This window comes from Lolium perenne, chromosome 4 (genome assembly GCF_019359855.2).
Source record: "Lolium perenne isolate Kyuss_39 chromosome 4, Kyuss_2.0, whole genome shotgun sequence".
Classification (NCBI taxonomy): domain Eukaryota; kingdom Viridiplantae; phylum Streptophyta; class Magnoliopsida; order Poales; family Poaceae; genus Lolium; species Lolium perenne.
The window spans coordinates 238466982-238492784 of NC_067247.2; the positions used below are offsets into that span (position 1 = coordinate 238466982).

General features: G+C 47.0%; 2 protein-coding genes across 3 annotated transcripts; one reads left to right on the forward strand and one right to left on the reverse strand.

Annotated features, from left to right (window-relative positions):
- The first annotated feature begins 502 nt into the window (after positions 1–502).
- Positions 503–12666, forward strand: LOC127332514 (U-box domain-containing protein 57). 2 transcript variants are annotated; one of them, XM_051358816.2, is made up of 12 exons: positions 503–731; positions 838–960; positions 2698–2820; positions 8722–8772; positions 9176–9264; positions 9354–9462; positions 9560–9628; positions 9702–9806; positions 10693–10783; positions 10940–11175; positions 11250–11993; positions 12193–12666. In XM_051358816.2, the coding sequence occupies exons 1-12, from the start codon at positions 705–707 to the stop codon at positions 12388–12390; spliced, it is 1965 nt and encodes a 654-aa protein (XP_051214776.1). In that variant the 5' UTR covers positions 503–704; the 3' UTR covers positions 12391–12666. The 2 variants fall into 2 exon arrangements, with proteins under 2 accessions (XP_051214776.1, XP_051214777.1); XM_051358817.2 differs by lacking the exon at positions 8722–8772.
- Positions 12667–14250: 1584 nt separating this feature from the next.
- LOC127332515 (very-long-chain 3-oxoacyl-CoA reductase 1) lies at positions 14251–16090 on the reverse strand. Its single transcript, XM_051358818.2, has 4 exons — positions 15632–16090; positions 15244–15529; positions 15073–15142; positions 14251–14689 (listed from the first exon to the last, which is right to left on the reverse strand). Exons 1-4 carry the CDS (start codon positions 15975–15977, stop codon positions 14417–14419), a joined length of 975 nt encoding a protein of 324 aa, XP_051214778.1. The 5' UTR covers positions 15978–16090; the 3' UTR covers positions 14251–14416.
- Positions 16091–25803: the final 9713 nt, after the last annotated feature.

Below are 25803 nucleotides of genomic sequence, written 5' to 3' on the forward strand. Positions count from 1 at the left end.
GATGGCGACACCCATGTGGTGCCTCTTTCCCTCCCGGAGGTGTCGTTTTGGAGGAGATGTTGGCTAGAGGGGTCTAGATGTGGAGTGGCATGGCTTCTTCCGTGTTGAAGATGACATGTCTCAACGATGTGGCGCAACGGGGTCTCGTCAACAGACGTTGCATGATGGATATCTTCTATGAAGATAAGTCGAAGGTACGATGGAGGTGGTGGCCTATGAAGTGTGTGCATGGGATGCGCTAAGGGTCCGTTCGACTGAACGTGTGTTTTCCCTGATGGTTGAGACCGTTCGGGCGTTATTGTGAGTCTAGGGCACAAGATGGGTCCCATGATCTCCCCAATTGTCAAGTTTGCAGCTGTATATGGCTTCGGTATATTGGTGTTAGATCTTTGTTGAAAATAGCATAGTAAAGAAACCTTCTATATCTTTTCGATGCAGCAACTTTCTTCTGATAAAATAAAATACAGACGGTCTGTACTCCAAATTTGAGGGAATCGAAATCCGTATCCTATCTGGCACCTCACATAGAAACTGATGGTGGACTGTCGCCTTCGGCCGCCTTTGACAAACCCTCCGAAACCCTCGCCCAACTTCGACTTCCAGGATCTTCCAGAAACCGAGCCGTCCGAGAATCCGCAGTGAGCGAAATTCGGTCCCTCCCCTCACTATTCCCCGTCTCCCTCCTGCCGTCGCCCATCGCTGGGATGCCGACTCGGTCTATCGTCATCAAGGTCTTGGATCCTCTGCTTTTCTGGAGTTCCTATTTAATTTTCTGCTTGATTTAACACGAAAGGAATCATGTGATACCGTGGATTTTAATCCTTGCGTTTCCTCCAGGTGGCGACAGAGGGAGATTTGCGCTCGTATGTCGGGAACGATGGCCATTATTTTGATCTCGTCGATTTCAACAAAGTTCGGTCTTTCAACGTCCTGGATACCCTGCCCGTAAGCCGTTTCCAGGTATCGTCACCCTGAGTTCTTCAACCTGGAAAATCCTTGTTATTCAGAGCCCTTAAAATCCAATTTGGGTTCCTAGCTTTGGTATTTTTAGGTTTTACAAGACTTACTTGCTAGTTTTTTAGTCTCCAAATCGGTAATCCCGTGCCGAACAAGGAGTTAAGCCCTTCAGGCCAGGGCCTTAGCATTTTTTGGGCTATGAGAACGAGGCCCCAAATCTAAGCAGGTTAGGCATCAAGGGTGACAATATCTGATTTAAGGCGCACATAAAGTTCCTTTTTTGCATTATCGTATAAATATATTATGGTGAGAAGATGCAATTTAAGCTAAACTAGACATATCCAACAGTGTTACCACTTTATTTTCGTGTTCCAACAGCTCTGGTTCTTGTTTTGTGTTGTACTTTTGCGTGAAAAGCTGCATTTTTCTTCCTTTTTCTTGAGAACACATAGGAGCTCTGCCCGCTATTCCATTAAGCAAAAGGGATAGAAACATTGTTACAGCAGCAGATCGAGGTTTAAAACCCTCCACACGTCAGCGGCCACATATAGCCAACGATGCGACTCACGCACTCAACTCAACCCAGTCCTCTCAATGGGCCACATCTGCAAGCTTTCCAGACTGCCCACTCAACGGCCCATTTTTCTTCCTCTCTTCGCAATGCAAGTCCATGATCATGTGAAATTTTATTTGTCAATGCAAGTTGCCAAGTCGGCCATTTGAAAAATCAAAAATGTAGTGTTTGCGAACCTTGACAAAAAGATGGTAAAAGGGCATGCCATTTGGTGATGATACATGCAACATAGACATACAGTATTGTTTGCATTGATGTCATGGTTCTGTTATGGGATCCAGTAGAACAGGATTTATGAAACCTGAAACGGAAGTATGGAGGACGAGTTCTGAAACAAATGACCCATGTTGATATTTACTTAAAAGTTGAAACAAAGAAGGCATTTTTTTACTTCTTGAATTCTTTCTGAAATATGTACCACCAATATTCGTTTTCCTGGCCTTCTATAATCTGTTTTATTTTGATCCTTTGGTTTCTCCATCTTTATACTCATTGCTGTGATGTAGTGCAACTTGCAAACAAGTTTCCTGAATCTCAACTTTACCGTAGATGGTGGCAGACTTGAAATGCTAATCGGCAGCTTTCTGAGAAACATATTTACTTATATTTAGGATTATTGTGTTTAATGGATAATAGGGAATTATGGTTGCATATATTGCCACCATGCTGCACCATCTATCAAGGATTCTTGGCTCTCTTTTTACTGTATCTATTTGAGGTAGCATTTACCACTAGTGAGCTGTGACATGTTTTCATTGCCATGCAAAATCATGTGCCAGATCCAACATTTTGCATACTTACTGGCATACAATATATTTTCCCATGTTCCTATAATCTTTGCATTGATATCCATTCTTTTGCTTCTTCTTACTGTTTAGCCTTTAGCTCTTCACTATGAAATCTATCTATTGCCATATTTCTGTCCATTGAATAAGGTTCTAGTTCTGAACTTCAAAACACAACCACTCTAGATGATTTGCTTATTTTTCTTGAGATTATACCTTCATACCGTGTAAGATTTCATGATATATTTCTAATGTTATGTTGTCGTGCGATATATGTTTTGTGAACATACAAAACTATATGGACCCTTTTATTGCTTTAGCTAATCCATTCTCAAGGCTCATAATGAACACTGAATACTTTTTTCTTAAATTTCTTCACAGGCGAATCTTGTGGACGTATTTGGCATAGCTGTTCAATTTCAGCGTATCTGGTTGTGTTTTCGACGGCAAAATGGAACATGTCGCCCTAGCAGGCCATTGTCTGCTCTAGAAAACAAAAAATCTGTAAGTAGACACCATGAGTCCGTGATCATCTTATTTACTGAAGGCTTTTAGAATACGCATGTTGTGATTGGTTCTTGGCCAGAGTAAGATACTATTCAGCAGCAAAAGAAAGCAGGGGGTATTAGTAGCCTGTCCAAGTCTATTCAGCTTGGTTGGTACCAGTGTCGTCCAGTGTTTTTTTTTTTTTTTGCGGGGGAAAGAACTTTCATTAACTTGGAATCAAATTCCAATCGAAAGCAACAGCTTCAGTGACTTCCTGAGGGACATCACTGAGCCAAAATTCAGTTCTACTAGTAACTCGACTTAGCTTAGCTAGTTCGTGGCTCACCACGTTAACCTCACGACTAACTTTAGCTATCTTAATGTCTCTTTCCCGGAGTAACTCACGGATAGCACTAATCTCAAAGGCGTAGACAGACGTATTTGGGGTAGTTTTCTTGATTAGTTCGCTAGCTTCGGCGCAGTCCGTCTCGAGTATGAAGTTCAGTCTTGTCCAGTGGATAGCTAGGCGAAGCTCTTCCTCAATTGCCTTCAGCTCTGCCTCTGTTGCATCGCGGCAAGTTGTGAGGGCCTGGCAGGCACTGAAGATAACTTGGCCATGATGGTCTTGCAGTACCATGCCAGTCCCTGCCCCCTCTGGCGTGAAAGCCCCATTGACATTGAGCTTGGCTTCTCCTGGGTCTGGTGGTCACCATTTCTTCTTGTGCACTTGTACCCCACGTCTCCTTTCTTCCTCCGAGGCTTAAACCCTTGGGTATGGTCAATCACCATCTTCCCTTTTACAATATCTGCATGAGGGAACTGCTTAATCATTAGCAAAGAGTTCATATAGCTTACCAGGAAGCGGCGCGATCCCTCGATAGACGGGCATGGTTTATTGTCATCTCATCCGCCACAGGGTCATCAGCACTGGCGCTCGCTGCTCATCAGCAATGGATACCAGCAGATGCAAAAGCCATTCAGTGCCAGTGTTTATCAGCAGATTATCCAGCGGTAACGGCCACACCTCCGCCATCGCTTGCCATAGACTCTGGGCATGAGGGCACCGGGTAAAGACATGGAAAGAATCCTCATCTTCCAACCCGCAGATCGGGCATAGTTTGGTGGTAGCGATCCCACGCTTTGCCACATTAACTTGAGTAGAGATAGCATTCCTGCAGATCTTCCAGGCAAGGATCTTCATCTTGGCTGGAACCTGACATTTCCAAATGATATTCCAGCTTGGTCGGGCTCCATCTGACCTCATGCTGGTGGCGCCCCGGTCTTGCCGCTGCATACTGTCGTGTAGGGCCATGCGGTAGGTGCTACGGACAGTAAAGAGGCCTTGCTTCTCTGGGTGCCAAGCAATAAAGTCGTTTTCATTATGTTTCGATGGTCGGATCTTGATTATTTCATCGACATTTTCCTGCATGAAGTGCATCTGCTGCCTAGGTATATTCCATGAACCATCAGGGAGTAGAAAATCTGACACCCATCTGTATCTACATCGGCCTTGAGGTGAACGCGGCAGATGGCCCGATTCTCTTGGTATCCAAGGATCCCGCCATGCTCTGATGTTTGCACCATTTCCCACACGCCATATAGCACCCTTCTTAAGAAGCTCCAGGCCATATTCAATGGCGTGCCAAGTTGACGATCCATTCCCAGTAAAGACTGTATCTAGTAGCGATCCATTTGGGTAATACTTAGCCTTTAGCAGTTGGGAGCAGAGGGTATTGGGATACTGAATCAACCTCCAGGCCTGGCGAGCGAGAAGAGCCTGGTTGAATAATCGCATATCACGAAAGCCCACTCCCCCATAGTCCTTTGTTCTGAGCATTATGTCCCATGCAACCCAGTGTGTTCTCCGCTTACCGTTCTCGGCGCCCCACCAGAATCTTCGGATCATTTTGGTTAGTTCATCACACAGGCCAAAGGGTAATTTAAACACACTCATAACATAAACCGGTATGGACCGGGCCACCGCCTTAATAAGTACTTTGGCAGCTTGGGATTTGTGAGAATCATCCCATTCCACTAGGCATTTCGCCAATTTCGCCTGTAAGCTCTGAAATTTTCCACTAGACATTCGTCCCTCGGGAGTTGGCAGGCCAAGGTATTTAGTTTCAAACGTTTCTTGTGAAACTTGTAGCACCCCCTTAATCTCCTAGCGTATTGGGATGGGGCAGGAATTACCAAACATAATGGAGCATTTCCCAGAGTTTATGAGTTGTCCTGTACTCGATCCACGGGCTTGCTAGCTAAATGGCAATTGGCACATACAATTCGTCCACTTGCTTCTCGTGGGTTTTCATAATCCTGCTGCGCAAAAATGGGATATGCATTTGAAATGGATGTCTGAGTTTACGTATATCATGATCGAAGCATAGATGTCAAGAATATCTTTAATCCTGGCCGCTTGCTCCGCTTGTGCTTTGAAAAATAACAAGCGGTCATCTGCGAAGAGCAAGTGAGAAATCCCAGGGGCACAGCGGCATATCTTGACCGGATCAATATTGTTCAAACTGACTTCCATTTGCAGAAAGGTAGACAACCCATCAGCAACAATTCTCGAAAAAAAAAACAAAGAGAAACAGAAAGGGAGAGAGAGGATCACCTTGTCGGAGGCCCCGAGTAGGCGAAAATGAATCCAGGAGGGTACCATTAAATTTTACTTGGTATTTCACCGATGTGACACATGACATTATCCAGTCCACCCATCGATGAGAGAAACCCAACCTTTGCATCACTTTCTTTAGATTTTCCCAATCCACACTGTCATAGGCTTTAGATAGGTCCAATTTATAAGCACAGAAGATTTTGTCCTGACTTGTGTTCTGTTCAATGAAATGGAGGCATTCAAAGGCCACCAAGGCATTATCAGTGATTAGTCTCCCTGGTGCGAATGCGCTCTGATTAATAGAGACAACCTCACCAGGCTGATAAGTCTTTGGTATAAGTACAACAGCTGTATCATTAACCCTGTCTGGCATATGTCCTGTAACAAAGAAAACCTTTACTGCGTTGATTACCTCCTCCTTAATGGTGCACCAATTACGCTGATAGAATCTAGCAGAGAAGCCATCCACACCTGGTGCTTTGAGGGGTCCGATCTGAAACAGGGCATCACTAATCTCATCGTCAGTAAAATCTTTGCATAACTCATCATTCATGGCCACCGTAACATTTTGTTGTGTCAAGGCCAATAGCTGCTCAGCCTGGAGGGATGGGTCGCGAGTGAATAGCTCCTGGAAGTACGAGGACGCCATTCTCTCCATGTCCGAAGGAACATCCTTCCACACTCATTCACTATCCTTGAGCTTTTTTATTTTGTTTTTTGAGCCCGCCAAACTGCCTTTTGGTGAAAAAATCTTGTATTCCGGTCCCCTTCTTTGAGCCAATTGATGCGTGAACGCTGCAGCCAGAGCATTTCTTCTTTATACAGTAGCTCTTGCATATGATCTGTTGCTTGACGCAGTTCTCATTGCTCTGCATTATTTAGGCGGAGGTGTTCCAAATTCTTGCGTGCTTTATCAAGCTCACGAAGGACATTTCCAAACTTGCTTTTACTCCAACCTTGCAGCATTGACATAACTTGGTCTAGACTTGACATAATATCCGCCAAATTATTTTTCTGGCCTGCCTCTCCCCATGCTGTAGCAATCTTCTCTCCCAGTTCCGACTCATGCTCCCACATAATCTCGTATTGCCTTCTCGGCACTCGCCGTGGCACCCGAGACTCTTGCTGTAGCTCCACCGAGATCGGGCAGTGATCCGACACCGGGGATGTGAGGTGTTATACCGTTGTCTCCGCATACTGGTCACGCCACGCCTAGCATGCCACTGCCGGGTCTAGCCGTACACGCATGTTGGCCTTTCCACTCCTTTTATTATTATCTGTATAAGGCACGCCTGCAAATCCAAGATCAGACAGGTTACAATCAAAAAGTACCTCTCTAAAAGCCTCCATTTGGTTAACTGCTGTAGGATTAACAGACATATGTTCTTCTTGCCAGAGGGCTTCATTAAAATCACCAACTAAAAGCCAAGGTAGATTAGAGCGAGTTTTTAGATATATCTCTCATTTATATCTTGGATTTCAACACAAACTTGATCATGCCAAAAAAGGGCAAGACCCCCACTAAGACCATCACTACTAAAATCAGCAAACAAAATTATGGTAGTGGCAGACCACATCAAGTCCCCAAACAAAATTATCAAGAATATTTTTTTACACGACGAAAAAAGACCAACCTAAATAAAGTTATCAGAAATTCCTAATCATTTGGAAATCCTGTACTAATGTACTAATCTTCTTGTGACCTCGTGCACCATATGTAAAGTCTGGTGTACACTGAACCACTTAGAATAGTAAAACACCTCAAATGTGATTGTGAGGAACGAAATCCCTGTTTTACTGCACAATCGACCAATCGAAAAGCAACCAAAAAAAAGATGGTAACTAGTTTCCACGTCATCCACCGAAGGAACTTCAACCTAGGATGCAAATGACCCCATGCAAAAAAATCAGACTTGTGTGAGATTAACTCAAAGCATATGAACACAAACAGTTTATGTGTTCTTTTAAGTAATAAGTGCATTCTCCTATCATGCATCTAGGTATTGCAACACCGCCTAACAGCCAACATATATGGCCAACAGCTAGGTGTGTTTGTGGATATGCTTGTCAATGCCAAAATGCAGCTGGCCGACGTAGTTGATTATGTAAATGCTAAAAAAAATTCATATTCTCCTTCAAGATTTTGATTTGCTCTATTCCTTCGTACATCAAACTTGTATCATCCATGGGTTTGCTCCATCTCCAATTTCATCTCACTTATTTACAAGGCCAAGTTTTCCCCTAGACTGCAAGGTACTACCTATTTATTCGTACAAAGGATTAATATCATAGTATTACTAAAATGTTGGGGATGGTAAATTTTATGATCTTCCATGTTAGACTTGAATGGTTATGATATTGTGATTGAATTAAGGTTGGTCGAAGGAGAGGCCCCGAGCATATTCGTCCTTCAGGTATTTGCAAACATTACATATGGTCTCCTGATGGCGGACTGACATTGTAAATGATCCCTACATGCCGGTGTTGGCCTACTATATATAACAAATGTCATTTGGAGTAAACTAAACACGTTACCACTGGTGCTGAAATCACAATGCATGAGCTTTAGTGCGCACAGAACCACACGGTAAGAGATCTTACATAAAATACCCTGAATGTGGCGAACAACGTCAATATTCATTTTGGAGTAAACCACCTGGTGATAGAAATAAGATTGCTATAAAGTACAACTTCTAAAATAGATACACATTCCTGTTAACTTTATTTAGATTGATATTTATGTTGGATGTCATTACTTTCTACGTGATATAAAATAAAATACACACATTCCTGGTAATTTTATCTATCCCACTTGTTATATTTAATGGACATCTGTTTTTTTTTTCTTAATTACGGCTCAGAATTCTTACGCTGACATAATATTTGGTCAATGTCATGCCGTGTCAGTGTCTATGCTTTATTTTATTCTTGCCATTACAAAGTATGAATATTATGTTAATATATTTTTGTTTTAAGTCAGCCATTTCATTGTACATGCAAACTAGTTGTATGAGAGCTTGGGTGGTGCAAAAAAATACCCAGAGGGACTAAGCTTCTCTCCATAAAGCCAGGAACAACTTAATGGTCAGATAACACCTTAGATGAATGGATTATAACCAGTGTTACCAGTTCTGTGTAGAACTGGTTGTCATAGGATTTATTTGATGGATATTCATGTTTTGTTTTTCCGGAATGAACAATGTTGTCTTTTGATATCGTTTCCATCTGTAGACACAAGACCAAGCAATTTAGACAGTCTTTTTTCTTCACACAATCTGAAGTATAGACAATCACTCATGTAGGTGGGAAGCTTAACGTCAAAAGTTTCTGGTGATGTGAAGCTGTTTTTGGAGGTTAAATCTGAAGCCTTAACTTGAACAATCTTTGCTTTTGCTATCTCTACCATTTCTTCTGTGGACTTAACTGTTTATAAGAGGCCCATTTTTGTTACATATAATGTTTTTCTCTATACTACCTCTGTTCCAATGAATAAGGCTTATATATTTTTCTAAATGTCAAACTATGCAAACTTTGACCAAGTTTAGAAAAATCATTAACACGTACAATACAAATTCAATATCGTTAGATGCATCATAAAATATTTTTTCATATGATATCTATATAATATTATAGTTGCTGGTAGATTTTTCTAGAAGTTTGGTCAAACTTTACTTAGCTTGACTTAAAAAAAAACATTTTCATTGGAGCAGAGGGAGTATCATTTATTGAAGTTGCCTTAGTATTGGCTCCTTGTAGGTGCTAAATTCTTGTACCCCACGGAATCTATGCATGGAAGATATATTGGTGTTCTTAAAGCTCTATGATCCAGAACAAAAACAGCTGCGGTTAGTTTGCTTATAAATCTCCTTTTCTGGTTCTTGTTTGCCAATAGATAACTTTCAGTTATATTTTTTTTCTCTAAATGAACACCCAGATATATTGGAACGCTGTATGTGAAAGGTACATCGAAACCTGCAGAGATTCTCCACAAACTAAGAAATCTAGCTGTTTTTTGTCCAGACGAGGAAATAGAACTATACGAGGTCAGCTTATCTACCAGCAACCTTGCTGCTCCTAATCTCAAACGTATTGCCTCTACATTAAGTGTACTGGTTTCTCACTTTAACATGAAACATGCAGGAAATCAAATTTGAACCAGTTGTATTTTGTGAGGTCATTGATGTTGATCGTACCTTTAGAGACAACCAGGTCTGTTTTTGGTACGCATACCTTTATTTCCCAGATTCTCCAAGTCCTTAATTTCTTCTCGTTCTTTCTGCAGCTTGAAAACGGGGACATCATTTGCTACCAGAAAAGCTCTAAACCATGGAAACTGCGCACACACCCTTCTGTTCAATCATTTTTAGAGCATGTTCATGCATTGAAGGTTGCTGTCTTTGTTTTGACTTTGCCATCTTATCCAGTTTTCCTGCTGTAGGTGACATGTTTATAATTTTAGTATTTTTTTTTACTTTTTAGATGTTATTGTCCCTTGTATGATTACTTAAACATACTCATTATCCCGAATATTGTACTCCTATTTCATAGTTAGTTTAGTAGTTGCAAAAGCAACTATACTCCTATGTGTATCTACTACGACTACTGTCGCTGCCCTTTATTCCTTTCTTTAAATTCATGCCAGGCTAAAATAGCAGAGCATTATGAAAAAAATATGTGAAGTGGTTTAAGTGTTCTGTCATGAGCTAATCGTCTCTCCTGCCCATCATATGGAAATTTAATAAGATGCCACTATTCATGATTTTGAGTTTTTTTATGAAACATACAATACACATATTTATATACAAGATACAATGTACAATGCAAAATACAGTAGACTCCTGAGCTGGTTTTGGCACTATCACTGATGATGTGGCAATACTTGCTGACAGAGTACATAAAATTCGCCTGCTTACTGGCTAGTGGCTATTAACTATTAAGTTTATTCTTGTGGACTGCATTATCAGTTTTGGATACAAAAGTTATCATTCTCGTGGACTGCATTATCAATTTCGGATACAAAAGTTATTATTCTCGTGAACTGCATTATCAATTTTGGATATAAAAGTTATTATTGTCCTTTTTTATTTTCCTAATAATTGACCAAGGGACATAGTTTTTCTTCAAGTAATGGGAGAGAACCTAAATTGAGAAACAACCAATAATTTACTTATCATGCCTGTATCGTACTTCCCTCTATTCTCTCCATGTTTATATGTAGCCCTTATAATTTGTAGTTTGTACCGCTTACAAGATGTTTATATGATTACACGTAGGATGAACAAAGGAGGAAGATATGTGCGCTAGAAGAGGATATTGTTGTGTTAAAATGCAAATCTGACCTTCAAATAGAGCAGGCAAAAATGGGTAGATCAACTACTGCGAGAACTTCTGTCTTCCTTCTTTTCATCATGCCAGTGATTAACATATAGTATATTGGTAGCAGCAATATATATAACCTACAGTTGTAAATCATGAACTAGCAGCAGGTGCAGCGTGTTAACGTACACTGATGTATTGCAGAATGTAGCCAGTTGAAACATGAACGGGACTATGCAGTACGACAGGTGGGTGAATTACAGGATCAGAATGCTCAGATAATTTTGGAGTTCTCCTTTGCGGATCTGCAACAAGCAACAGAGGATTTCAAGGATCTGTGCAAAATTGGGGACACTGAATATGGATGTGTATATAAAGGCATTATACACAATACCACAGTAGCTATCAAGATGTGCAGAACTGGCTTATTTCAACAAGAGGTAGCCTGACTTGCACCTAGCATGATAGTGGTATTTTAGCTGATTATTATGTTACTAACGTAAGATTATCACAGGTTTCTGTTCTTCGTCAAGGGAGGCATCCAAATATTGTCACCTTAATAGGAATATGCTCCGAGGCTTCAGCTCTTGTGTATGAATGGTTACCAAGGGGAAACCTTGAAGACCACATTGTCTGCTCGAATGGCTTCCCACCTCTCCCGTGGCAGATCCGTACTCAGATTATTGGCGAGGTTTGCTGCTCACTGCTTTTCCTTCATTCATACACCCCTAGTGCTTTGGTCCACGGCGATCTCCGGCCTTGCAACATCCTCATTGATGCCAACTACAGAAGCAAGCTCTGTAACTTTGGCATGTCAGCCCTATTTCTCCAACCTGGCGCCTGTCCACCGAACCTAATAGCAAGACATCCATATATGGACCCGGAGTTCCTCACCACCGGAGATCTAACGCCACTTTCTGACGTCTACTCACTGGGTGTTATTATCTTGCGTCTCTTGACTGGAACGCCCGCCTTAGCCATTGCAAGGAGAGTTTCAGAAGCATTCGAGAGTGATAGCCTGCACTTGCTCATTGACAAGTCTGCTGGGGACTGGCCTTACACGCAAGCCAAGCAGCTGGCACTCCTTGGTCTTAGCTGTGTGGAAATGACTAGGGACAAACGCCCTGACCTCTTAACCAAAGTTTGGACAGTTATTGAGCCCCTGACAAGAAAGCCCCCTACGGCCTCATGGCGGTTTGTCCAATCAGCGTCGAGGGAAAGTTGCACCCCCTCTCACTTCATTTGTCCAATACTCAAGGTAAATAACTTTTGCAAGCATTTTAAAATACCTTGAAATCCTGAGAAATGTTATTTGAAACGAGGTAGATCATGTTAGGCAACGATGACACTACTGTATAGAAGTCACAAAGATATGAGTTAAAAAAGAGAGCTAGAAGTATATTTTTTCATGTGTACAGTTCTTCTCTCTAGATTATGGTTTAACTGGTGTATTTCAGGAGATCATGAATGATCCACAGATGGCATCAGATGGATTCACCTACGAAGCGGAAGCCATAAAAAGCTGGCTTGATGACGGGAACCTGAGGTCTCCAATGACGAACCTGGCCCTTCCAAATCGCGATCTCATCCCTAATCGTGCCCTCCGTTCATCCATTCAAGAGCACCTTCAGCAGCAGCAGCGGTCAAATTCTTGACCCTCATTTCTGACGAAATGCTGGCTATAGAAGTGGCTGCATATCGTGTACAGTCTGTGACCATCTTTTATCTCTAATTTTGTTAGGGTGCTTCACAATCTGTTAGTATGATAGACGAAAGTTAGCAATGAGATTCGGTTGTCAGACGCAATTCCGTGCAGTGCTCGTGTGATACTCCTTCCTATACTGAAATCTGAGACCTTCCATTTAGTAAGTAGTCAGGTGTAAAAGTTTGTATAAACTGAAAACCTTCTATGAAGACGGAGAATCACAACAGCCGAACTTTTTCCCCGTGCCCTCTCTCGTCGCTCCCGTGGGCGACGGGGAGGGAACCCTAGCTGCCTCCTTCTCCGTTCCCTACCTCTCCTCCTCCCCCTCCTCGCTGCTGCTGGACGGCGTCGCTGGGCAAAGCCTGGGTGCTGGCGGCGGCAGGGCCCTCCTTCCCCCTCTCACGGAGAAACGACACGGACCTCGACGGCCGCCGAGGGCCCGTACTTGGCGAGGGTTGCGGCGGCGCGGTCGGTCCTCCGGCGGCGTGGTGACCTCGTGGTGGTGTCAGCGTGCAGCTGCTGTTGCTGCGGCGGCGGCGGCGGCTGGGCTCGGGCGGCGCGGACTCGACTCCATCTCTGGCAGCGGGGGCCTGCGGTACAACGGCGGCGGCTGAGGCGCGAGGATCTGGCTGGGGACGACGGCGACAACCATTGGCGGCACGGCTAGCGGCGGAGCGCGGCAGGTGGGCAGCGCCGGCGAGATCTGGGCCAGGCGGGCGAGATCTGGGCCCGATCTGGGCCTGGCGGGCCTCTATGCGTACGTTGGCCGCGACCATTTCGGGGCCAGGTGGGCCTTCGGTTGGCAGCCACCGCGTGATAGATCGGTGTCCGCTCAATCTTCAGTTCGACCTCTCACGCCCCTTGCCCCTGCCGCTGGTCTGTATGGTGGTGGCTGCCGGCTGATGGGTTGGGTGTGGTTGCCGGGGCAGCGGCCCTGCACGATTGGCTCTACGGCGGGTGACGTTGCGGTGGTGGTGGCTTATCTCCTGGGACATGGGGATGGCGTGGAGTGGGCAGCGGGGATTCCTGGCGTCGGTGGTGCTTCGGCAGTGGCGGCTCCCAGATCTGGTCTCGAAGGCTCTGTTTGATGACAGCGGGCTGCACATTGGTCCTTCGTGCGGCGGGAGTCGATTTTGGGCGAAAGCCCAGCGCTTTGGCGCCAACGGTGACGGCGTCCTCTTGGGGGCACCGTTGTGGTCGCTCCCCTGTGCTTGAGCTCCGGGTGAAAACCTCTGACCGTTCTTGGTCTCGGCGACGGCGGCACCTTGGGGGCGTCGTCGTGGAGCTTGGGTTCCCGTGGGCGGTTCTCGTTGTCATCGGCGGGCATGCTCAGATCTTCTCTCGGTGTTTCAATCCCGACGAAGGGTGGACTTGGCGGCTTCCTATCTTTTACACGTGACATTGGGGTCTTAGTGCCTGGTACTTGTTGTCTGCGGGCAGGATCGGCGCTCCACGGCCCGGAGCGGGAGGGCAGGCGGCCCTTCCCGGAAAATAACTTGGTGGGTACGAGACGACGTTGTCTGGTGGTTTCACAAGGAGGCGGGGTGCATCTTTAGTTCGTAGTGTCGGTTGTACCTTGGAGGGTGTGACGTCTCCTCTCTATTCTCTGTTTTTTATCTTTGATCTGCTTTGTAAGAGGTCTCCCCCTCTACCTTGTATCGGTTTGGTGGTGTGTGGCTTTATTTATAAAGCGGGACGAAAGCCTAATTCGAGTAGTCAGGTGTAGTGTTTGGTAACTTTTCTTTTCTAAGAATTTTGCTATGCATTTATCTTTTGGAAAGCAACAGAGCTGTCTTGAGCAATCTGTGCCAAAATGAACCAATTTGACATTTTGTCTTGAGCAATCGCACAGAAGTTTTTTGGGGAAAAAAGAACATTCTATTAGGCCTTACATGTTGATGAAAAGGTAGAAGGGAAAAGTAAACTCTTGGATTTGGTAGCAGAGACGATTTTATCTCTTCTCAGCTAGATTCATGTCATCCACGCAGGGTGCACACTGGTGCCCTTTGGAGCATCTTCCTTGTCCGCAGGTTCCCGCGCAGGCAGACCCAGTCGTGGAGGGAGTCCGGCACGGCGGCGAGGAGGCAGCGCAGGAGGCGGTGCCTGAGGTTGGGCACGCAGAGCGGGCCGCCCTGCCCGATCCAGCGCACCGCCTTACGCGCGTAGGCGTCGGTGGTGGGCACGAACGCCGATGGGCGCCAGATTCCCGAGAAGCCCGACAGCATTGTGGTCGCCACGAAGAAGGGCGCCTGCAAACAGGATCAAACGAAATGGGGTTTCAGTTACCACCGCACGCCATTTGCGTCTCCTTCAACAGTACCACTGATGTGCAATGCATGTGCTTGGATTGTACTAATACAGTGCACGGCAATACGGCATCCCGATTAAATGGTTTGCAGTTACTCCTTCAACAGTAGTACCACTACCACTGATAGCACTGCAACTCGACTGCACGCCACTTGCAACAACGCATATGCATGTGCAGAGCGACAGTGCGCGGCATTACTGCGGTGCCATGAATGAGCTTCAGAAGGAATATTTTTCGGAGGCACATGTTGAAGTTCAGAGGGCCGGCAATCAGAAAAATTTAGAGAGCAGCAAAGCGAGAATTGGTTAGGGTTACGTTACATACATGGCATTGCACATCTATCCCTTTGCTCTTGTACTCCACGTAGAGGCTTCTGGAGAACTGAGCGACGTACCTGCAAGTCACGCCTACTTCATGAGCAGCTCTTGGAAACTAAGCGATCGGTGATTCATTTGCACAATCGTGCACTCCATCGCGTCGATGGCAGACACGTACCGTTTGGTGGCGGAGTACATGGTGTGGAGGGGGAAGGAAGGGACGGCCGACGACGCCGACCCCATGTTCACGACGGCGCCCCGGCCCCGCTCCACCATCCCCGGCAGCACCGCGGCGGTCACCTCCGTCACCGCCCACAGGTTCACCCGGATCATCCGAACCCACGCCTCCGCGTCGGCCTCGTGCAGGAACACCGCGCCCGGCTTCGCCACGCCGGCGTTGTTCACCAGAACCCCCACGTCCAGCCCCTTCACGGCTTTCCGGAGACGCCGCATCGCCTCATCGCCTGCATGACGCCGCGAGAGTGACAGATTCGAGTGTGTATGCAGTATGCTATGCGTTCATGTTCATAGACCATGAATTCGTATGCACTTGTGAACTACAATACCTTGTGGAGTGGAGACGAGCGAGAGGTCGAACACCACGGACACGGTCTTCACGGCGTGCCGAGACCTGATCGTGTCGGAGACTTCCTGTAGATTGGCGGCGCTGAGGTCGACGAGAACCAGGTTGAGGCCGCGGCGTGCGAGCTCCAGGGCGACGGACCGGCCGATGCCGGACGTCGGGCCGGTGACGACGGCCCACGTGCCGTAGCTCCGGCGGAGGTCCTTGGGCCGGCGCAGGCACACCGTCAGGTGGACGAGGAGGCGGGACGTGAGCGCCGCGACGCAGAGGGCGCCGAGGAAGGCCAGCGAGATGAACCATGCCGGTGCTTGCTGGAGGTGGACAGCCATTGTCGACCTCTGTTCTTCAGCCTCGTTGGCACGTTGTTTGCTGACACTGTTATAGTACTACCACGTACTGTCAGTGTGTCTACAGGACACGCCAGCTACCAAACCTTCAATTTTGTTCCAAAGACAAGGAGACCAGCATGTACGAGAACTGTGAAAAGTAGAGAGCATTTGAGGCTATCAGATGAGTAGTAGATGTGCTTCATTTCTAGTTGGGTACGAAGAAACATTGTTTACACTTCACACTACTACCCCCGTTACATAAATAAGACGCATAATTTTTTTTAAAAGTCGAACGATATAAGCTTTGACCAAGTTTTTGAAAAATATCAACGATGTCAAAACTGAGACACGACGTGCACATATCTCGAACCTAAATGGCATGAAAATTAGGCTCGTTATCGACGACTTGAGTCTCAGGGATACATGTCATTGTCACAGATTTGCAAGTACACCAGCAATGGTTATGTCGTTAGTGAAGCGGATGATCTTCGAATGTCAGCTTCTCCCTCTCCTAGTGCTACATGTGCTTGGCACCCTCCTTTTTTTTTTGCCTAGAGTTCACGTGAAGGACGTTCTCTAGACAAAGTACATTCAAGGGATGTTCGACATCAAATTGCTTATTGATATATGTATCTTTCTTTATCTTCACCTTTAGAAATAAATCCCTGACGTCAATAATGCACCTAAATCCGTAACGTCAATATTACAAGTCGTAAACATCACTAACATACATTATCCGGAAATAAATCTAGCATCATACAACTAAAATACCAAACGAAAATCCAATTGTAGCATCACTGGACTTTCCCAAATGTATGCATCATCACCGTGAAAAAAATCACAATCTTAGCATAAACATCGAACCTCGATGTGACAGAATCAGACCAACTCCCCCCCCCCCCCCCCCCAACCTAGCGTAAACATCATTTGAAAAAATAGTCTTAGCATAAATATATCATCATATCTAGATTCTCCTACATGAACATCGAACATGCACCTAATCCCCAACATCAATAATGCAAGTCATAAACATCATTCACATACGTCATCATGAAATAAATCTAGCATCATACGACTAAAATTCCAAACACAAATCCAATTGTAGGATCATTGGACTTTCCCAAATATATGCATCATCACTGTAGAAATCATAATCTTAGTATAGAAGCAAGTGGATAAGGATGAAAATTCCCAACCAGAACCCAAGTGTGATGGAAACAGATAAATTCTTACCCCTAACCAGTGTTGGACCTAGCTATAGCATACAAACAACTAAATTGGGATGAAAATCCAAACCGAAATCCCTTCCATCTCCCGCATATGGATATGGCAATTGTATCTTCAGTCCACAAACTGGTTTTGTCTCCTTTATGAATGTCGATATCAATGCATTCGATATCATTGGCTTCTAGATCTCACCGGTGGGAACTTAATCTTCTCAAATGCTCGACACCCTCCTCTTTTTTTAGAGTTCACGAGAAGGACGTTCTCTAAACCACGTGAACTAAAGGGATGTTCAAGTCAATTGCTTGTCTATATATGTATGTTGTTCCTAAATCTTTACCGTCGAATGCTCCTACATGGATATCAAACATGCACCTAAATCCGCGGCATCAATAATGGAAGTCGTAAACATCATTCACATACATCATCTGGAAATAAATATAACATAGTACACAACTAATATTCCAAACACAAATACAATTTTAGCATCATTGGACTTCCTCAAATGTATGCATCATCACCGTGGAAATCATAATCTTAGCATAAAAAGAAATTGGTTAAGGATAAAAATACCAAACTAGAACCCAAGTGTGATGGACTCAGACCAACTCCTCCCCCTAGCCGATGTCTGTAGGATACATACAACTGAATAAGGATGAAAATCCAAATCCAAATCCTTATTTTATGCGAAACCTAACCCCTATACCAAACCCATTGCGATCAAAACACAATCATTGAATTCATGTAAAGATTGTAGGAGTGGAAGACTTCAACCACCGTTCAAGAAGATTAAGCTGTCATCAGTGAGATCTAGGAGCCAGCGATGTCGAATGCATTGTTGCCGACGAACATAAAGGGGAGAAAGCCGTTTTGCGGAGCGAGGATACAATGACATTTCCATATGAGGGAGATGGAAGGGGTTGCTTGCTCGAGACGATGGTGACAAGGGAGGCGAACAATGCTCATTAGTGTGGGCTGCAAAGTTCGGAGAGAGAGGGAGGGAGAAGGATATCGAGGGGGGAGAGGGAGAGGGAGAGGGAGGAGGAGATGGAGGGGAGAGGCAAATGGGTGGAGGGAGGGATATCGAAGGGGATGGGGGAGAGGGATAAGGTGAGAGAAGAAGATAGGGGATGAGAGAGAGGGTGAGGGAGAGAGATGAGAGATTAGAGGGGGGGAGAGAGAGAGGGAGAGAGAGAGAGAGCAAGAGGTGAATGACATGTTCTCCATGGAACGCATTGTCTCCTCGACGCCTCAGCTTGACCATTGATATGTCAATTTCCGCCTTGGTGATCCGGCTCGGTAGGAACAATCGAATTGGCCATTCCACCAGAGCCCAGGCCAATGGTGTTTTGAGAAACGTGTGGGTCAAGCCTTAGGCCTCATGGGTGCGCCAAACTGTTAAGTAGCCCATTGGATAATCCTTCCTGCTACATCGTTGCTAGACATAAACGAAAAAATGGATTTGAAAAGTTGGTGACGTAAAATTTCATACTCTAAAAAAGGCAATCTGCATAATCATTAAGCTCTACAAACCGCAATAAAATTGCCAAAATTCAAGAGCAAATTTGAAAAGAATCATTGAAAAGTTTGTATTAACTATTTGCCCATACGATCACCTACACAATGTAGAGTTCCGCAACTAGTTGCGCCCGCACCCCATTTTTGTTCAGACATTTTCAAGTTTCCAAAAAATGCAAACTAAAATTCTAGACATACATTCTATTGTATCTTGTGCATCTGTGAAATTTCATCCAAAAATATGTCAAAATGTGGCCTACACAAAAAGAACAAATGATGTGTAAATAGTACGTGACACTATTTACGTACGTCTTCTCTTTTTTACACAGGTCACATTTTAACATATTTTTGGATGAAACTTCACAGATGCACAGGACACAACAAAATGTATGTCTAGAATTTTATTTTGCATTTTTTGGAAACTTAAAAGTGTCACAACAAAAAATAAGGTACGGGCGCAACTAGTTATAAATGAGAGTTTCCCATAATGTAGCCCAACCTAAGAGCATCTCAAGGGAAGAGCCCATTTATTGTTCACTTTTTGTCCGCCGCAGACAAGATATGAGGTCCGATCTGATCATTGTACATGGAGCGTCCTCCCCTGCTCCCAACGGTGCCCACCTGAACTTTGCCTCTTTTCATTTTCTTTTGACATTATTGTCTATTTCTTTACCATTTCGCACAAAAACCACATAAATAAATTAAATAAATAAAAGTATGGTCCGTCAGCTCCCAAACCCATCCCAAATTTGGAGCCATCATTGGGCGCAGTTTTGGTCCAAGCAGCATCCGCGCACTGACGAAATCAAACCGATATGGCTGGTTTGTGACCGTCTTCGGAGATGCTCTACAGCCGCGCGATGTAAATGGACGCTGAGCGACCGTTTGTGTCCGCCGTGATCGGAAATGCGTCTGGCATCACCTCAAGCGGGGCGACGAAAAGTGACCGGGCTGTCGGCGGAGACGCAAACCTGGTCCAAATATGCACCAGGTTTGCGTCTCTGCGGACGCTGCGCGGACGCGCATAGTGTCCGCTCGGTCCTCGCACGGGCCCGTCTGGCAGCAGCACAACTGCTTCGTCTTCCGCGGTATTACTTTCGGGCGGCGCGCTGCAGCCTTTGCAGGGCCGCGTTAATGGCGTGCCTCGGCTTCCGCGAGCGTGCGCAGCTAGTAGGCGTTGCACTGGCAGGCCATTGAAGGCGAGATGGCGTCGGAGCCTCTTAAAGGGATGCTGCCGGCACCCATTTCCCCGACCAAACCATTGCCAAATCCCACAGCATCCACGCCGCGCGAGGGCCGAGAGCGGCGGGACGAGGTGCGCCGCCGCCGAGCGATCTTGCCGCCGGATCTACGGGAGGATCCGGCGTACGCGCTGAACTCCTACAACTGGATTTCATTCGGGACGTGGGAGTTCGACGCGCACCGCCGCGCTGCCTACCTCGCCGACGTAGACTACTTCGAGCGCGAGATCGCCGCTGAAGAAGAAGAGAACGACCTGGAGGACGCGGACGAGGACAAGCACGAGGACGTGACCATGGCACAATACGACCACGACACCGGCGGGCCGGCGTTGGATCCGGAGACCCAGCCGCCGGACATTTCCGAGAAGGAGGCCATTGCCATGGCACTAGCCAACAGCGAGCAGGACGAGCTCAACGAGCTCGCTATGTGGGGCGGGCTCGCAATCCAGCTCCGCGAGTCAGCGCTCGCGCAGGGGAGGCCGGCGACTCCTCCGACCACGCCGACGCGTTCCAACGTCCGCGCTCCGCTTGCTGCTCCAGCGTGGATCCCTGGCCACAGCCTCCTGCCCATGCGACGGTACCTCCTCCACCGCCGGCGTACGAGCTTCCATGGCCGACGTGGTAGTTGATTGACCTCGTCAGCGACGACGAGCAGTAGACAACACGTACTTTTAGCACGCCTTTCTGGCTTTTTTATGTTTTTTTTTCATGTAAATTATGGCTTCATGAATGAAACAAAAAAAATTTATGCGTCGTGCCGCTGGAGCCACCTCCAACGCAAACGGACGCCCGAACGATTTCGACCATTCGGCCCGATGCAAATGGACACGACGCGTCCGTTTGGACGTCCGAAATGCGTCGCGCCCGCTGGAGATGCCCTAAGTATTGTAAAATGTACAAACTAGCTAGGCAGCTAGCTCAGACCCATTGACACCACAAGTGAACCTTCCTATAATGAGCACAAACTTGGACGAATCATGATTTGACGGTTGGCAAGATGAATCTGTGAACAAGCCCTGGCTGTGAAACAGCAACTCAGTAGAAAAAATCTCACGATGTACCGAGGAAGATACCTAGTAGCGTTGCAGATTCAGAAACGTATATAGGGAAAGATGCAGCAGATCTTCTCTTGCAAAATCCAATTGTCAAGGTAGAGCCTCTGCACTCGCATAGTCTCCAGCTGCACCGCGAACGTGAACGAACAACCTGAAAAGGTAGTATGGAAGATCACGTAGCCGTCCCTCGCCTGCACCGGCAATGTCACCGGCAGGATGTCCTTGCGGAAGATCCTCCCGATGAGCACCCACACGTGCTCCTGCAGCGGCGCATGCTTCTCCAGCGTCCACCCGACGGCATCGGCACCGGCGGAACAACTTGCCTGCTGCCTCGGGTGGCTGTACAGCCGGAGCTCGAGGTCTTGCAGACACGCCAGCCAGACCTTATCGTCGCCGCCACCGTCAACGTCGACGAAGGCGCTGACGTTGATGAACTTGGTGCCCACGGGGGACTTCATATAGCGGTGGTGGTTCCGCAGCGAGATCGTGGAGAAGGTGGCCGTGCGGGTGTCGAACATGAGCGCCTCCTCGACGACGTCGCCGCAACGTGTCAGGAGTGCAGAGAACAGGCACTCGCTCGCTCGGAGGCAGAGCCGTTCGATGCCGTCGGTGCTAGTCCCGGGGGCAGCGCTGGCGTGGAGGGTCTCCCAGCCGCCGGAGCGGCCGTGGATGTTGAGCAACCACTTGTTATCACTCACGACGTCCCTGGTCACGCACCCAACCTTGAACAACGGCATCGCCGTCGCCGAGATGCCGTCCAGAAACAGGCCGGCGCCGATGAAGGAGCAGCGCGCCCTGGGGAGTGGCGGGAGCGTGGCCAAGTTCCGAGTTACCAGGTGGTACACCGCCAGGGAGTGGGCGAACGGGGCCCTCCGGCTGGAGGAGACAGTGCGCTCGCAGTGGAGGAGGAGACGGCCGCCGCGGCAGTCCACGACTCTCCACGGGCCGCCAGGGAGGGCCGAGACGTCGAAGCCAGATTCCGGAATCTCGTCGGCGAGGTGGGTCGGCTCGATGCCGGCGGCGCGGTTGAAGCGGTGGCTGTTGAATACGCCGCACAGCGCCCGGGTGTGGCGGGACAGGACTCTCGGCCTGGCGGCGATGACGCGGCGCCACGATCTGCACGTGGCGGAGACGCGCATGACCGACGCCGACGTCGGGAGCCGGGAGAAGATGTCGGCGAGGGTGTCGTCATCGAGGACGCTGACGCAGCAGGAGCCCTCCGGTTGCTCGGCCCGCTTCGTCTTCGCCTTCTTTGGAAAAAACCCGTCATCATCCATTGTTAACTGTTGCTTTCCATCAACGACACGAGGTATGCTGCATTGCTAATGATAAACGCGCTGAATATAGTTCCAGATTTGGTTCGCTATCATAACGGATCACGAACGAATCGGGTTTGTTGGAGATAAAATCGCGTCCAGTTAATTACATCAGGTATGGAGAACGTATATATACGGTAATGCTACACTTACAGAAAATGTCTACGGAATCAGCTTACGGACGCAGGTGTGGCATCAACTGATTGGGCAGACAATCGTGGTGGGTCCAAGTATTCAACTCTGGAGAAACGCATGTCCGTAACAGATCGTCTGTAACCAAACTGTCCGTAAACCCAGCATTATTGGTATATATATTGGTACATCTGCCTGATCTCTAGCTGCATCACATTGAGCAGGGGTTGGACCGGGAGCCCGTTTGGCTGAGATGTCTGTGGCAAATCAAGGATAACAAGAATGGGCAAGTATGCAAAGAGATAAATACACTACTAGTCTTTGTATATGTGCGGGTGGCTCGATTTAGTCCCTACAGGATTTTAGCCATGTAGAGTACTTGTCAATTGGACTAGATTTAGTCTTCGAAATCAGATTTGTCATCGAAATTGCATTGAATGGACGTGGGTCCCACTCACACGAAGCAGCCGCCTGAGAATTTTTCACACAACCCCCTCCTGCATATAGAACTTACCCTAGCGTTCTAGAAGTTTGTAGATCGCCTCCTCCACATCTAATCCATTAACTAGAAGCGGTGACTGTTGAAATATTGGGCCCATATATAGTGATCCATATAAGATTTCTTATTTTTTTTATAAATCTCAAGACCCAGGTAGCCATGTGAGCTTGAGCCCAAGTTGGTGGCAGCTCACTAGGGAGGCGATTTGCACAAAAATAACCCAAAAGTTAAAGAAAAGCACAGACTGACCTTCCGGCGAAACTATTTCACCAATCTAACCCTTTTGTGTAGCGCCCCTCCCATCGGCGCCACACATGCCAGTGTGGCTCCCCTCCTGCCGGCGCCACACTCCCAGCCGACGTGGCGCCCTCGACGCTGAGCTGGTGCGCCGATCCGACGTGGCAGCACTTATAATTGCCCAAAACATACTGTGAGACAATTCGTCTGGGACTTAGCCGTTTTGCGAGGCTCTATGTGTGGCGCCGATGCCACTGGCGCCGCACTAGCATGTGTGGCGCCGATGCCACGGGCGCCACACAAAGAGGGTCGCCAAAACGGCTAAGGACTTATCGTCCGGAGCCCCTGGATGTTTTCGACCCCCCCGTTGATATAAGTTGGCATGTGTGGCGCCGATGCCACGGGCGCCACACAGTGCAGTGTGGCGCCAGTGTGAAGAGCGCCACACATTGACTTGTGTTAAAAACATGGAAAATCCTACCAAACTCCAACAGTTTTCAAACAACAACAACAAGTAGCAATCTCAGAACAAGTAGCAATCTCAGAACATACACAACAAGTAGCAATCTCAGAAGATGTAGTCTACATCGTAGCAATTAAATTCAAACAACAAGTACCATTACAAACATTGTTCGAAATGACATAGGGTTCACAACTCGATAATTATGAAGAGTTCACAACAACACGTAGCACATCCTAGTGTCGTCCTCGACGTGCCGTCCTCGCGGGCTGCTTCCGGACGGCCATCCTCTTCGTCCGCTGCCGTGGCTCTTGTTGCTGCTGCTCCTGCTGCTCCTCCTCCTCTGAAGAGAACGGCTCGTCGTTCCTCATCCTCGACAAAGATGATCTCCGCGGCGGCCCCTCATCCTCCTCAGTGACAACCTTCTTTCCTCGGTTGACATAATCTTCCGGAGTGTACCGGTTTGGAGCCTTGCCCCTTGGCTTCAACTAGTAAGCTGACCGTGGGGCTTGCTTGGAGGTATGCTTTGGAGGTATGCTTTGACTCAGAATTAGCTCGTCCTCAGGAATCTTCACAAACATGAACACATGAGATTACAAAAGTTGAAATTAGTGTTATCACCAGATTTTAACCAAATCAGAAGTGGGCCGTGATTGAGATGGGCTTAGCAAATATACGTAGAAATTATTCATGAATCGGCCTTGTATAGAGAGTTTGGGCTAAATTGCCCGTGTATCTGTAAATATAGTAGGATACGTGTCGGTTAGGATTAAAAGGTAGAGTTTAGCTCGTACACGGTTGGGATTATTCCCACGTTAGAAAGTCTACGGACTATAAATATGTATCTAGGGTTATTGAGAAAGAGGACGAACACGTTCACAACAAACCAATCTAGGCGCATCGCCACCCCTTGTTTCGAGGGTTTCTTCCGGGTAAGCGCTATGCTGCCTAGATCTTGCGATCTAGGCAGAATCTTGTTTATCTGTTGTTCATGTGTTGCTCGTACTGAAGCCTTTTTGATGGCGAGCAACACCGTTATCATGGATATGTTAGGGTTAGCATCGGTACTTTCTCGATGTATTTGATTAGTCATGCTACTCCTGGATATCTAGCCACCCTTGTACCGATCTTAGGTGCAAGGGTGTCACCCTACTTAGTCATTGTTTAGTAGATTCGATCCGTTACGATTTCTCCTTGTTCTTCAAGGATTAGTTTGATATCTGCATAGTTAGGCCTTGCAAACGGGTTGAAGGATCCAGTAGCACGTAAGGTATAGTTTGCTAGTCCTAGAGAAGATGTTCCGGGGATCAACTCCACGTTGGTTTTTAGGCCTTGTCTAGGACTGGTTTATTATCATCTTTCGTGTCTTCCAGGCTCAATCACGTGTAGGACGTTCCGGTTATGTGGTGAAAACCCTAGATCGTCGTAGATTGTTTTAACTTAATATTGATCAAGCAGGACCACCATGTTATCGTAGATCTCATACAAATCATGGGTGGATCAGCTCCTTGAGCCGATTCACAGGGCAACCTGAGAGCCGATCGAGGCTCGTATTTAATGTTTACGTGTATGCCATGCAGGAAACTAGTCGAAGCAATCCATCACCTTCCTGACCAGGTATAGGTCAGGTGGCATGCCCTTGCACCAGCATCGGACGTGCGTGCCGGAGCTTTGCGGGCCGTCGCCCGAGGGACCAGGGCCCACAGCAGTCCTGGGAGCCTCCCGGCTCTTCGTGTTGCCCGTCGCTACTCGTCGGTGGGTTTTGGTGGTCAACACATTCTGGCACGCCCGGTGGGACCTTCTTCTACAACAACTGCATCAACATCCGCATCAGAGATGGCGGAAGATCCAGTCACGTACGAGGAGCTGCCTGAGGAGTACAAGAAGAAGTACGACGAGATCAAAGCTCTCTTCGGAACCGACCTCATCGGCTCTTTCCAGAGGACCAGCTCACACGGCATCAGGTGGAAAGGGTTCTCAGCCGAAGGCGCTCTCGATGGAGTGGATCTGTCTACTCCTTCAGAAGAACGCACCAGGTCTCTACGTCAGGAGGTTAATCACATGGTAGCGCACTCGTTACACCGCCATTCTGAGAGCCTGGTGAACGCTTTAGAGCGTGTTGCGCTGCGCGTGGTCCAGGAAAT

What these genes read in the sequence shown, in the direction of transcription:
- LOC127332514 (XM_051358816.2), top strand. Translation starts at nt 705, where the DNA reads ATGCCGACTCGGTCTATCGTCATCAAG. An exon ending in CTCGGTCTATCGTCATCAAG is followed by an intron (nt 732 to 837) that starts GTCTTGGATCCT and finishes CGTTTCCTCCAG; the next exon opens with GTGGCGACAGAGGGAGATTT. An exon ending in TGCCCGTAAGCCGTTTCCAG is followed by an intron (nt 961 to 2,697) that starts GTATCGTCACCC and finishes ATTTCTTCACAG; the next exon opens with GCGAATCTTGTGGACGTATT.
- LOC127332515 (XM_051358818.2), bottom strand. Translation starts at nt 15,977, where the DNA reads ATGGCTGTCCACCTCCAGCAAGCACCGGCATGGTTCATCTCGCTGGCC. An exon ending in ATGTACTCCGCCACCAAACG is followed by an intron (nt 15,143 to 15,243) that starts GTACGTGTCTGC and finishes CGTGACTTGCAG; the next exon opens with GTACGTCGCTCAGTTCTCCA. An exon ending in GGATAGATGTGCAATGCCAT is followed by an intron (nt 14,690 to 15,072) that starts GTATGTAACGTA and finishes TCCTGTTTGCAG; the next exon opens with GCGCCCTTCTTCGTGGCGAC.